The sequence below is a fragment of the Amblyraja radiata genome, chromosome 15 (assembly GCF_010909765.2).
Source record: "Amblyraja radiata isolate CabotCenter1 chromosome 15, sAmbRad1.1.pri, whole genome shotgun sequence".
Lineage (NCBI taxonomy): Eukaryota > Metazoa > Chordata > Chondrichthyes > Rajiformes > Rajidae > Amblyraja > Amblyraja radiata.
This window is the reverse complement of record NC_045970.1, coordinates 48,760,257-48,775,206: the sequence shown is the minus strand read 5'-3', so window position 1 is coordinate 48,775,206 and position 14,950 is coordinate 48,760,257. Positions and strand designations below refer to the sequence as shown.

Genomic DNA, 14,950 nt, shown 5'->3' with positions numbered 1-14,950 from the left:
CCCTCCCTTCCCCCACTCAGTCGCTCCACTCCCTCGCCGGGTACACCCAAGGCCAGTGATCGCTCAGCCCCCCCCACTTTCAAAAATGCACCGCGGCCCCTGGTTCAGACGGAGAGCACTGCCAGATGTGAGCGGGGAACTGAGGCCATTTGTCCGTAATGTCTGGATCCCAATGCTCAACGCTTCCTGTTTCGGAGTTGGCTAATGTTATTGATTTGTAATTAGCCTGATTTGTAATTAGTTGACTAAACCTTATTTTATTAATCTGGAATATCCAGGGGGATGGGATAAGTGTAATATTAAAATGACATGCAAGATGTCAGGCTGTCTGTCACAACATGCAGCCCAGATAACCCATTATTTCCTTCAGTTAAATACTGGGAAGGTAGCACCATTGTTATTTGCCACTCAACTATTATGTTTGTTTACCTCACTGACTATTTCTAACCCCCCCCCTCCCAAATACCTTTGACAGGTTGAATATAAATGTCCGCAATCTCGTTAATTATTAATTGACCACGTAGATAAACATCCTCAAGGAGTGTAATCAGATGTAAACTGATTCAGATGTGATGTTTAAGAGCTTGTTCAAAGAAGAGAAGAAGAGGCATATTTTAAAGGAGTGACAGAGAATGTGTGAGGAGGTTATTATTTGTCTTTAGTTTTAGCTTGAACCAGGACATCTGAAGATTCAAAGTTTAATATAGTAATTGTGCTGATACTGACCCCAACCAACCAAGTAATGAATATCATCCATTTTTATCAGGTTTTATTTTTCTGATGCCATTAAAATTCACTTGGATTTCAATCACTTCACTGTAAAAGTAATTGGGAATGGGGAGCATTAGAACAAAAATTTGCCCTTGGTACATATTAACTGCGATATAATAATGTATACATGTTGGTAGGTGCAATCAAAACAAAGATCTTTCTATCATTGTTGTGTTATGAATACAACAGAAAATATTATGTATTCTCAAGATCACATAGAATAATATTGCTTAAATATATAGTTATTGGACTTTGCATTTCGGAAAAGTCACAGCTCAGAGGAAGACAGCAAAATACAGAAAATATTGTGGGTGAAAATGACTTCAGGACAGTTTGTTAGGAAAATGAAGGAAATAGTAACAGAATACTTATACAGCTGAGTGAGTATAATTTTATGGATGAGAAATTGTGTTCAACCAATTGATGACTTATTTGACAAAGTAACTAGCATGTTAGATAACAAGAAGCCAATGGATGGAGCAAATTATGTTATACAAAATTAGGTCCGTGAAGTGCCCCATAAAAGATTACCGCATTAGATAAGTACCTGTGGACTCTCCCTCGGTCGCTGCGCTCCTTCGGGCTTGGTCTCTCGCAATTTCTCACTCCCAACTCTCACCCAATGTTGGCAGCCCTGTTAATAGACACAAAAAGCTGGAGTAACTCAGCGGGACAGGCAGCATCTCTGGAGAGAAGGAATGGGTGACGTTTGGTTCGAGACCCTTCTTCAGAGAGGTCTTGACGCGAAACGTCACCCATTCCTTCTCTCCAGAGATGCTGCCTGCCCCGCTGAGTTACTGCAGCTTTTTGTGTCTATCTTTGGTTTAAACCAGCATCTGCAGTTCCTCCCTACGCATCAGGTTATTTGATGTTTTTTTCCCCCATCATAAATCATCATATATGATGGGGGCATTAGGGGGCGGCACAGTGGCGCAGCAGTAGAGCTGCTGCCTTACAGCTCTGCCCAACATCTCAGACTGAAGAAGGGTCACGACCTGAAACGTCACCCATTCCTTCTCTCCAGGGATGCTGTGGGGGGAGGTATTTACGTTAAATTCTATCGTGTTCTTTTTTATTCGTATGGCTGTATGGTAACTCAAATCTCACTGTACCAAAAGGTGCATGTGACAATAAATGCAACTTGAACTTGAACTTGCCTGTCCCGCTGAGTTACTCCAGTACTCCAGCACTTATTCCTTCTCTCCAGCAATGCTGTCTCAGACCCGCTGATTTACCCCAGCTTTTTGTGTCTATCTTCGGTGGAAACCAGCATCTGCAGTTCATTCCCACACATCATCTGTCCATGTTCTCCAGGGATGCTGTCTGACCCGCTGAGTTACTCCAGGCTCTTCTTCTGAAGAAGGGTCCCGACCCGAAACGTCACCTATCCACGATAACCAGAGATGTTGCCTGACCTTTGTGTCTCTCTTGTGCGATAATCAGCAATTGCAGTTCATAGACATAGAAACATAGAAAATAGGTGCAGGAGTAGGCCATTCGGCCCTTCGATCCTGCACCCCCATTCGATATGATCATGGCTGATCATCCAACTCAGTATCCCATCCCTGCCTTCTCTCCATACCCCCTGATCCCTTTAGCCACAAGGGCCACATCTAACTCCCTCTTAAATATAGCCAATGAACTGGCCTCAACTACCTTCTGTGGCAGAGAATTCCACAGATTCACCACTCTCGGTCTCATCTCAGTCCTAAAAGACTTCCCTCTTATCCTTAAACTGTGACCCCTAGTTCTGGACTTCCCCAACATCGGGAATAATCTTCCTGCATCTAGCCTGTCCAACCCCTTAAGAATTTTGTAAGTTTCTATAAGTTTTGTAAGTTTCTCCTTGTTGTTCATGCCTAATTGCTTTCAACATCCAGACGTGCTGTACAATCGCCATGTTACCCGCATCAACCTCAAAGAGGGGAAATTGGAGGTGTGCTGCGACTCGGGCCCTGCGGAAATGTTTGATGCCGTTGTCCTGACGATGCCAGTTCCTCAGATGCTTAAACTGCAAGGAGACATGAAGACCCGTAAGTGCACTTTCTTCCAAATGAAGCAAAGAATCACTATCGCTAACACTTATGCCAACACCAACAAAGGGCGACACGGTCGGGCAGCGGCACAATTGATGCCTCACAGTGCCGGAGACCCGGTTTCGACCCCGACTACGGGTGCTTGTCTGAACGGAGTTTGTACGTTCCCTCCGTGACCTGCGTGGGTTTTCTCCGCGATCTTCGGTTTCCTCCCACACTCCAAAGACCTCCAGGTTTGTAGGTCAATTGACTTGGTATAAAAGTAAATGGTCCCTAGTGTGTGTAGGATAACGTAAGTGTGCGGGGATCGCTGGTCGCTGCAGACTCTTTGGAGTGGATGGGAGGGCGAGATTCTGCGCAGTATCTCTAACTAAACTGAACATAGGATTTGAATTTGTATCAAAACGTATATCGATTCTTGATGTTTTGGTTTTCATAACTCTCACTGGTTGTCTATTACTGTTAAAATTAATATAACAGCAACGCGCTTTAAAAAAAAAGTTAAACAGACAAAATTATATACATTTTTTGTCAATGTGCAAACAATTAGTAGGCAAAAACATGTCTGTTTGAAATTCACACTCCAGGTTGACTGTTCAAGAAGGAACTGCAGATGTTGGAAAAACGAAGGTAGACAAAAGTGCTGGAGAAACTCAGCGGGTGCGGCAGCATCTATGGAACGAAGGAAATAGGCAACGTTTTGGGCCGAAACCCTGAGGGTTTCGGCCCGAAGCGTTGCCTATTTCCTTCGCTCCATAGATGCTGCCGCACCCACTGAGTTTCTCCAGGTTGACAGATCCAGATGGCGGGAAGGTAACTGGGTGGTGTTGTCTGACCCGTGTGAAAAATGTGGAGACAAAACGATATTTGCTGAAGCCAAAGATTTTGGACTATTACAAATCAGGTCCACCTTTTATTTTACCTCAACTGGTGATCTGGCACCTCCTTTAATCCGGCCAAAATTATGAGAGCGCACTTGAAATCACCCCCCCCCCCCCCCCCCCCCCCACCCCGAAAATGTGCTGCTTAGGCCGGGTGAGGCAGCTGATCTTGATGTCATCGGGACTTCCGTGGCCAATCGGCGGGTTGAATCTGCTCCCATGTGGCCAGAGCTCTGGAACTCCAGCCCGGCCGGAGCCGGCAGATCCATTCCCGTAGCCGACTTCCGGGTCTGTTCATAAGTGATGGGAGCAGAATTAGGCCATTTGGCCCATCAAGTCTACCCGCCATTCAATCGTGGCTAATCCATCTCTCCCTGCGAACACCATTTTCCTGCCTTAACTTTGACACCTGTACTATTTAAGAACCTACCTGTCCTTGCCTAAAAAATACCCATTGACTTGCCATCCGCAGTCTGTACACTGTAAATGGCTCGATTGTAATCATGTATTGCGTTTCCGCTGACTCGTTAGCGCAACAAAAGCTTTTCACTGTACCTCGGTACACGTGACAATGAACCAAACTCAAAAGGGGGCCGGATGGTGTGAGAAATGGCTGTGCATTCACGAAGGGCACAGGGAAGAGAGGGAGTCAAAAGTCCAAGGCTGTCGTCCCAAGGGTTAGTAGTTATCTAAAATTTAAGAAGCTTCCCATCCATGTCCTCCAGAGATGCTGCCTTAGCAGCTGAGTTACTCCAGCACTATGTGTCTTTATTTGTAAACCAACATCTGCAGTTCCTTGCGACTGCAAGGACCTCTACTTAGGAATGAAGCTAGCTTCTGTATCAATAGTTCAATGGTGTGGAGTATTTGAAACATAGAAAATAGGTGCAGGAGTAGGCCATTCGGCCCTTCGAGCCTGCACCGCCATTCAATATGATCATGGCTGATCATCCAACTCAGTATCCTGTACCTGCCTTCTCTCCATACCCCCTGATCCCTTTAGCCACAAGGGCCACATCTAACTCCCTCTTAAATATAGCCAATGAACTGGCCTCAACTACCTTCTGTGGCAGAGAGTTCCAGAGATTCACCACTCTCTGTGTGAAAAAAGTTTTCCTCATCTCGGTCCTAAAAGATTTCCCCTTTATCCTTAAACTGTGACCCCTTGTCCTGGACTTCCCCAACATCGGGAACAATCTTCCTTCATCTAGCCTGCCCAACCCCTTAAGAATTTTGTAAGTTTCTATAAGATCCCCCCTCAATCTTCTAAATTCTAGCGAGTACAAGCCGAGTCTATCCAGTCTTTCTTCATATGAAAGTCCTGGTATTGTAGCAACAACACAGTTGCAATCCAGATTACCAGCCTGCAAAACTTACTTTGACTAATATTTTTTTTATGCTTGGGTATACTTTTAAATAATTACCATTTTTAGATTTTCTGCTGTCGACCAATTTTGAAATAGTAGCAAAGCGGTAATACATTATTGCCAAAGGATTTGTCCCTGCAGCTTAAATATTTACAGTCCCTAAAGGTTATGGAGCTGGAAGCATAAACCAGGTCTGCGATAAATTATTTAAAAAAGTAATCTAATGGTTTTGAGTTTGTACGTGTCGCTGTATATCTGCCTGCCTTTCTTTTTTATCCTTTATGTGCAAGGATTATGTTACTGTAAAGCTGAAAAAGCTCTGTACAATTTTGGGTCTAAGCACAGCCGCACAGCGGAAGAGTTTGCTGCCTTACAGCGCCAGAGACCCAGATTCGATCCTGCCTATGGGTGATGTCAGAGTCATAGTGTGTAACAGGCCCTTCGACCCAACATACCCGCACTGGCCAACATGTCCCAGCTACACTAGTCCCACCTACCTGAGTTTGGTCCATATCCCTCCAAACCTGTCCTATCCATGGACCTGTCTAACTGTTTCTTAAACGTTGGGATAGTCCCTGCCTCAACTACCTCCTCTGGCAGCTTGTTCCATACACCCACCTCCCTTTGTGTGAAAATGTTACCCCTCAGATTCCTATTAAGTTTTTTCCCCTTCATCTTAAACCTACAGCATGTCCTCTGGTCCTCGATTCACCTACTCTGGCCAAAAGACTCTGTGCATCTTCCCGATCTATTCCCCTCATGATTTTGTACACCTCTATAAGATCATCCTTCATCCTCCTGCGCTCCAAGGAATACAGACCCAGCCTACTCAACCTCGCCCTATAGCTCAGACCCTCTAGCCCTGGCAACATCCTTGTGAATCTTCTCCGTACCCTTTCCAGCTTGACAGCATATTTTCTATAAAATGGTGCCCAGAACTAAACACAATACTCTAAACGCAGCCTCACCAACATCTTATACAACTGCAATATGACCTCCCAACTTCTATACTCTGATTGAAGAAAACCAAAGTGGCAAAAGCCTTTTTGACCACCTTATCTACCTCCCATTGCACCTTCAAGGAACCATGCACCTGCACTCCTAGATCCCTCTGCTCTACAACAGGTCCCAGAGCTCTTCCATTCATTGTGTAGGTCCAGCCCATGGCAGACATTCCTCCCACATTCCAAAGATGTACAGGTTTGTAGGTTAATTGGCATGGTTAAAAAAAAATTGTAAATTGTCCCTAGTGTGTCGGATCGTGCTATTATCACTGGTCGGCATAGACTCGGTAGGCTGAAGGGCCTGTTTCTGTGCTGTATCTCTAAAGCCTGTAGTTTATCTTGGACATGATTGGTGCCACATAACTGTTTTAAAGTATTTTGCATATCGGTTGATTTTATGTGGATCTGCACATTTTCTACGTTTAAATCACAAAGGGTGGTGGGTGTATGGAACAAGCTGTCAGAGGAGGTAGCTGAGGCTGGGACTATCCCAGCATTTAAAATTCAGTTTGACAAATACATGGATAGGACAGATTTGGAGGGAAATGGACCAAGCGCAGGCAGGTGGAACTAGTGTAGCTGGGGCATGTTGGCTGTTGTGGGCAAGTTGGGCTGAAGGGCCTGTTTCCACACTGTATCTCTCTCTATGACTAAATCTATAAAAATGGATAAGATGTATTAGGAATACAGGCATTTTCTGTTGGAAATTCAACGTTTAGGTTTATTATTGTCACTTGCTTTGGAATACAGTGAAAAGCAACATTTTCACAATTGGATCTCCCAGTTGCCAACCACTTCAACTCCCCTGCCTATTCCTACACTGTCCTTTCTGTCCTGGGCCTCCTTCATTGCTCGAGTGAAGCCACACGCAAACTGGAGGAACAGCACCTCATATTCCATTTGGGCAGCTTATTCCACAGTTTTAGTTAACCCCGCCAACCACTCCCCTCCCCCTTCCCTTTCTCTCCTCACACCTCCCCCACCACTCTCATTCCTTCCTCTGGCTTCACAATTTTCAACTCTTCAATCCTTTTGTCTCACTCCTTTGGTTCTAATCTTCCGGCCTTTGTCCCAACCATCTGCTTAACCCTCCACCCCCCCCCCCGTTTCCGTGCTGCATCTCTAAACTAAAAACTAAAAAGATGCTGCCTGACCCACTGAGTTGCTCCAGCACTTTGTGTCTATCTTCAGATCAGATAATACTACGCTCAGGTACAGCTGCTCCTCGACCTACGATGGGGTTACGTTCCGATAACGTAAACCGAAAATATCGTAAGTCGAAAACGCATTTAATACATTGCGATCACGTGACCGGAAGTGACGAGCGGCTCACCGCGTTTGCCGATCGGAAAGTCGAAATATCGCAAGTCGAAGCATCGTAAACCGGGGAGCACCTGTATCGATCGAGCGAAGGGAAAAGATACAGAAGGCGGAAAGTTACAGACTGCGTTGAACAGAAGGCACGGAGTTAACTTGACAACTCTGACCTAGAGACGGCATGGGCAGCAGAAAGAAGGAGGAAGTAGAGTATTTCAGTAACGTACCGTTGTTCATCAAGGGACACAAGGTGGCAGCATGAGAGAGTCATCAGATGGACTACAGTGCAAGGCAGAGGGCAGACTTTGGTCTGGAAACAATTTTCTGCACTGAAACTCGCCAGGTTAAGCAGCTTCCAAAATTAGCCTCACACGGTTGCTACCTATTCGGTTGAGTCCCTCAGGCCCTGAAAAGTAGACCATTGCTGAACGACATTTGCTAAGCAGGCACTTGCGTCCGAGCCAACGCTGTGTGCAGAGCAACAGAAACAAAACCCTTATGATTCTGACTACTCTCAGTCTCGTGGCCATTTTAAAACAAAAACGCCGGGGGTGTTTTTTTTTTTAAACCCTTCCTCTTGTTCTCAGCTTGGACGGCGTTGCTGAAAAAAACGCGTGATATCTCATCCTGAGTCAGGATTGGCGAACAGAACCAAAATTCTGGCAGGTGGGATCCCAGCTTCGAGACCAGCAAGACTGCTTCATTTATTGCCCAGACATTTCACGTTGAAAAACTCCCATTCTGACCCCGCTCTACTTCCCCTCCTCCTTACGCTCTGATTCCCCTGCTTTGACTCCCCCGTTGATTGTAATTTTGATCCGTAATGGTGGCCCTGACCGCAAATACTCGCGCAATTAAAACCTTGTGAACAGAAACCTCCCCCCCCCCCCCCCCCCCCCCCCCCCCCCCCGTACATATCTCAACCACGTTTAGCCCAGCGCTCCCAGTTGCCTGGCAGATGTCTCGGCAACTTAATTATCCTGTTCAGACCTATATTTAGGTCTTGTGTCGCAGTCTTCCTTTTTGTGCAGTTTATAACCTTTCTCAGGCCCGAACTCCGGAACAGTAGCTGAATTCTACATGAAACAGATGTAGCTGGCAACTTCTTTTGGCAAGATGTGAAAGAGATTGGAGATGAACGGGAAGGGAAAAGATAAGAATCACAGTGGCTGACGGCGTGGAAACAGGCCTTTCCGCCCAACCTGCCCATATCGGGCCTACATGTCCCAGCTACACTAGTCCCACCTGCCTGCGTTTGGCCCGTATCCCTCCAAACCTGTCCTATCCATGCACATGTCAAAACGTTTCTTAAATGTCCTCTCCTCTGGCAGCTCGTGTGGGGAAAAATAAAGTTGCCCCTCAGATTCCCATTAAGGCTCCCCATTGATTAGCTGACGGGTGGAGTAAATGACAAATGATAGAGGTGAAAAGGAGACAAAAGAGTGAAACATATAAAATTCTTAAGGGATTGGACAGGCTAGATGCAGGAAAAATGTTCCCTATGTTGGGGGAATTCCAGAACCAGGAGTCACAGTTTATGAATAGGGGGTAGGCCATTTAGGACTGAGATGAGGAAACACTTTTTCACCCAGAGAGTTAGATTTTACTCTTAATGAGTTCTGTTTTCCATTTAGTTTAGGTTAGTTCAGTTTAGAGATATAGCACGGAAACAGGTCCCACGGCCCACCGAGCCCGCGCCGACCAGCAATCCCCGCACTCTAACACAATCCTACACACACTCTGGATAATTTACAATTTTACCAAGCCAATTAACCTCCAAACCTGTACATCTTTGGAGTGTGGGAAGAAACCCACTTTATTCTTAGAATAAAGGGGAGGTCATTTAAGAGTGAGGTGAGAAAAAACTTTCTCACCCAGAGAGTTGTGAATTTATGGAATTCCCTGCCACAGAGGGCAGTGGAGACCAAGTCACTGGATGGATTTAAGAGAGAGATAGTTAGAGCTCTAGGGGCTAGTGGATATGGGGAGAAGGCAGGCACGGGTTATTGATAGGGGACGATCATCCATGATCACAATGAATGGCGGTGCTGGCTCGAAGGGCCGAATGGCCTCCTCCTGCACCTATTTTCTATGTTTCTATGTTTCTAAACCGGAACATCCCGGTGAAAACCCACGTGGTCACAGGGAGAATGTACAAACTCCGTAATGACAGCACCCGTGATCAGGATTGAACCCGGGTCTCTGGCGCTGTGAAGCAGCACCGCTGCGCCACTGTTCTTCAGTATAAATATTATCACTGACCTACCACCCTTTGTGGAAAAGAAGTTGCCCCTCAGGTTCCCATTAAATCATTCCCTTCTCACCTTAAATATATGTCCTCTGGTTCTTGATTCCCCTACTCTGGGTAAAACACTCTGTGTGTTTACCCAATCTATCCTTCTCATGATTTGGTACACCTCTAAAAGATCACCCCTCATCCTCTTCCTGCGCTCCAAGGAATAGACTCATAGCCTGCTCAACCTCTCCCTATAGCTCAAGCGCTCGAATCCTGGCAACATCCTCGTAAATCTTCTCTGCACCCTTTCCAGCTTGACAACATCTTTCCTATAACATGGTGACCAAGACTGAACAGAATTCTTCACCAATGTCTTGTATAAGTGTAACATAACCTCCCAACATCTATACTCATTGTATACATGTACCTGATATTCACAAGTTATGGGGGTAGAATTAGGCCATTCGGCCCATCGAGTCTACTCTGCCATTCCATCATATGTGATCTCTGCCTCTTAATCCCATTTTCCTGCCTTCTCCCCATAACCCAACACCCGTTCTAATCAAGAATTTGTCCATCTCTGCCTTAAAAATATCGATTGACGGCCTCCACAACCCTCTGTGGCAATGAGTTCCACAGATTAACTACCCTGTGGAACTCATTGACACAGAGGGCTGCAGAGGCCAGGTCAGTTGATATCTTTATGACAGAGATGGACAAATTCTTGATTAACTACCCTCTGACTAAAGAAGTTCCTCCTCATCTCCTTTTTAAAAGAGTGCCCTTTAATTCTGAGGCGATGACCTCTGGTCCTAGACTCTTCCACCAGTGGAAACATCCTCTCCACATCCACTCTATCTAAGCCTTTCATTATTCTGTAAGTTTCAATGAGGTCTCCCCCTCAACCTTCTAAACCCCAGTGAGTAGAGGCCCAGTGCTGTCAAGCGCTCATCATATGCTAACCCACTCATTCCTGGAACCGGAATCCTGAAACGCCTGCAAGTTGTCCTTAAAATAGGAAATTATTCACTGCCCGGATCATTATCACTTTAAAATGCAAAGCATTGCTGCCTCCGACATTGTAACAACAAGGCTTGCATGTGGCTCATAGCCGTTCTCTCAGTACAGAGGCACTGCTGGATTATGTGTCACACTGATCCCAAACAAGTCTCTGCATGTCTTCGGTACCCAGTGCCAATCGACGAGCAAAATTAGACTCCTCGTCCAGTTTAACATTCTGCAGATAAGGATGTTGTGAAGAAAGCAATGTCATCTCCCGTTTTAAAGTATCTCTTTGCCCCACATGTAAGCTATATGCTTTAAGAAGGAACTGCAGATGCTGGAAAATTGAAACTAGACAAAAATGCGGGCGAAACTCAGCGGGTGAGGCAACATCTATGGAGCGAAGGAAATAGGCAACCGAAACGTTGCCTATTTCCTTCGCTTTAATTTTAATTCTGGGTTCAAGGTTTAGAGGGACGTGGGCCAAAGGTAGGCAGGTGGGACTAGTGTCGATGGAACATGTTGGTCGGCGTGGGCAAGTTGGGCCGATGGGCCTGTTTCCATGCTCTATGACTCTATTTGACAATAAACCAAACTAAACTAAAACCCGGAGGACCCGGAGAAGACCCATGCAATCACAGGAAGAACGTTAACTCCCCTCCCCGTTCCCATACTGATCTTTCTGTCCTGGGCCTCGTCCACTGCCTGAGTGAGGCCGCACGCAAACTGGCGGAACGACAGTGGTAGAGTTGCTGCCTTATAGCGCTAGAGACCCGGGTTCGATCCTGACCTTGGGTGCTGTCTGTACGGAGTTTGTACGTTCTCCCTGTGACCACGTGGGTTTTCTCCGGGTGCTCCTGTGTTTGGTTCATTCTCAAACAGGGTCATAGTGTGGAAACAGGCCCTTCGGCCCAACATGCCCAAACAGACCAACATAAGTTCATATGTGATAGGAGTAGTGATAGGAGCATTCGGCCCAGCAAGTCCACTCTGCCATTCAATCACGGCTGGTGTATCTCTCCCTCCTAACCCCATTCTCCTGCCATCTCCCCATAAATCCTGACACACTGACTAATCAAGATTATCTATCTCTGCCTTAAAAAATCTCCATTGACTTGGCCTCCATGGCAATAAATTCCGCAGATTCACCACCCTCTGACTAAACATCTCCCAGATACACTTATCCCACGCCTGCGTTTGGCCCAAAGCTTTCTGTGTCTTGAAACAACCACGATGGTTCGGCGACATTGGGCTTATTGAGCCGTTGATTGCAATGTCAAGAAGTCTATGCTCATGGGCGTTGGCTGATTTTACCAGCCTGGTTACATTTGTGGTCAATGGTGTTAACAAAAGTGCTTTGAAAGAGTATTTGATAGATGCTGCTGCAAAAAGATGAGCTCCTCTTGTAGATTGATCAAAAGTTGCTATCTAGGCTCCAGGGTGGAAAAATCATAGACCGGAGGATACAGCTTAGAGAGTGGGGAAAGGTCTAAAGTGGACGTGCAGCAAAATGTGCAGGAAGGAACTGCAGATGCTGGTTTACATCTAAGATAGGCCCAAAAAGCTGGAGTAGCTCAACGGGCCAGGCAGCATCTCTCGAGAAAAGGAACAGGTGGCGTTTCGGGTCTGAAGAAGGGCCTCGACCATTGTGAACTCCACCTGTCTTTGGTCATCGGTGCCAGCTCTGATTTGTTCCGTACCTTTCCATTCCCTCTAGTCTCCCTCTCCCCTGACTCTCAGTCTGAAGAAGGGTCTCGACCCGAAACGTCACCCAGTGCCTTTCTCCAGAGATGCTGCCTGTCCCGCTGAACATATAAGATTGTTAACGGCTTGGACACGCTAGAGGAAGGAAACATGTTCCCGATGTTGGGGGAGTCCAGAACCAGGGGCCACAGTTTAAGAATAAGGAGTAGGCCATTTAGAACGGAGACGGGGAAACACTTTTTCTCACAGAGAGTGGTGAGTCTGTGGAATTCTCTGCCTCAGAGGGTAGTGGAGACAGGTTCTCTGGATGCTTTCAAGAGAGAGTTAGACAGGGCTCTTAAAAATAGCGGAGTCAGGGGATATGGGGAGAGGGCAGGAATGGGGTACTGATTGGGGATGATCAGCCATGATCACATTGAATGGCGGTGCTGGCTCGAAGGGCCGAATGGCCTACTCCTGCATCTATTGTCTATTGTCTATTGAGTTACTCCAGCTTTTCCGTGTCTATCTTGGATGTGCAGGCAAGTTTTTTTACACAGAGGGTGGCGACTGCCTGGAATGCGCTGCCATGGGTAGTGGCTCAAGCAGATATGACGGCAGCATTTAAACCACTTTGTATCTTGTGTCTGTACACTGTGGACGACTCGATTGTAGTCACGTATTGTCTTCCCGCTGACAGGTTAGCAAGCAACAAAAAAGCTTTTCACTGTACCTCGCTACACGTGACAATAATCTAAACTAAACCTTTTGGATAGGTGCATGGATATGCAGGGAATGGAGGGTGATGGATTATATGTGGACATTGCTGAGTCTTGTGTTCAGTTTTTGTCACTCTGCTATAGGAAGGATGTCATTAAGCTGGAGAGGACTAACAAGGATGTTGCCAGGACTTGCGGGTCTGTGCTATTGTGGTTGGGCAGGCTAGGACTTCATTCATTGGAGTGCAAGAGACCGAGTGGTGATCTTGGGGAGTCATACAGAGTGGAAACAGGCCCTTTGGCCCTACTTGCCCATGCAGACCAACATGCCCCATCTACATTAGTCCCACCTGCCTGCATTTGGCGTGCCTGAAGATGAGTGGCACGGCGGCGCAGCTGGCAAAGTTGCTGCCCGACAGCAGTAGAGACCCCGTTTCGATTCCCACAACGGGTGCTGTCTGCGTGGAGTTTGTACGTTCCCCCTGTGACCACGTGGGTTTTCTTCGGGTGCTCTGGTTTCCTCCCACATTCCACAGACGTGCAGGTGTGTCGGTTAATTGGCTTCCGTGAACTTCCTCTGGTGCGTTGGATGCTGAAGTGGGATAACACAGAACTAGTGTGAACGGGGATCGTTGTTTGGCGAGGACCTAGAGGTCATAAGGTCATAAGGGATAGGAGTAGAATTAGGCCATTCGGCCCATCAAGTCTTCTCCGCCATTCAATCATGGCTGATCTGTCTCTCCCTCTTAACCCCATTCTCCTGCCTTCTCCCCATAACCTCCGACACCCGTACTAATCAAGAAACCTGTACTGATCGAAGGGCCTGTTTCCACGCTGTAGCTGTAAACTAAACTAAAACTCGATGTTCTCCAGAGAGCCGCTTGGTTACTGGAGCACTTTGTGTCTTATTTAATTAGACACAGATGTGGTCATGTAATTTTAGATTGAAAGATGGGAGTTCTTGTGATGAATGACTGCCCATGAACTAGCTGACAACTTGGCTCCATTGCGGAGGTGGAGGGCGTTCAGAGTTTGGGCAATGGAAGGAGCGTTCCTGCCACTTGCCCACAGACTTGGACTTGCTATTTCCAGGACTGCGTCGCGTTAAACTGTTGCAAAGATAATGCAATCACTCAGAGGCAGCTTACAAATTGCCATAAGGACAGAAATGTGACTTTAGACTTTAGAGGTACAGCACTATTATTGTTTGTTTTTTTATTCTCACACACACACACACACACACACACACACACACACACACACACACACACACACACACACACACACACACACACACACACACACACACACACACACACACACACACACACACACACACACACACACACACACACACACACACACACACACACACACACACACACACACACACACACACACACACTGTAACTTGCTGCAAGTAAGAATTTCATTGTTCTGTTTTGGGACATATGACAATAAAACAATCGTGAAACAGGCCCTTCGTCCCACCGTGTCGTGCCGACCAGCGATCACCCTACCACTGGCCTTATGACCCTACCACTGGCCGATATACAAAGTCAAAGTAGCCTTTATTGTCATTCAGACCTTGCGGTCTGAACGAAATTTTGTTGCCTTGCAGTCCGACATATAGTAAAAATGACAAAAACACACAATAAACACAAATTAACATCCACCACAGTGAGTTCACCAGGCACCTCCTCACTGTGATGGAAGGCAAAAGTCTTAAGTCTTTGTCTCATCCCTTCTTATTCTCCCTCTGCGCCGAGGCGATCCAGGCTTCAGATGTTGTGACCCCGCCGGGCGATGGTAAATAATGTCAGTCCCGCGGCTGAATCCGAGCTCCGCGAACGGGCCGGTTCAACTCCGCGGCCCCGGGTTGTCGAAGCTGCCGAAGCTGCCGTCCTCCAGTCCAGCGGACACAGCTGTTGTTG

At 46.6% G+C, this 14,950-nt stretch overlaps 1 protein-coding gene across 1 annotated transcript in view; it reads left to right on the top strand.

Moving 5' to 3' along the window:
* rnls (renalase, FAD dependent amine oxidase) overlaps positions 1-14,950 on the top strand; it is a 94,085-nt gene that overhangs the window by 12,918 nt on the left and 66,217 nt on the right. The window contains exon 4 of the mRNA XM_033034371.1: positions 2,652-2,804. Coding sequence (XP_032890262.1) covers positions 2,652-2,804 — 153 coding nt within the window. The remainder of the gene's footprint in view (positions 1-2,651; positions 2,805-14,950) is intronic.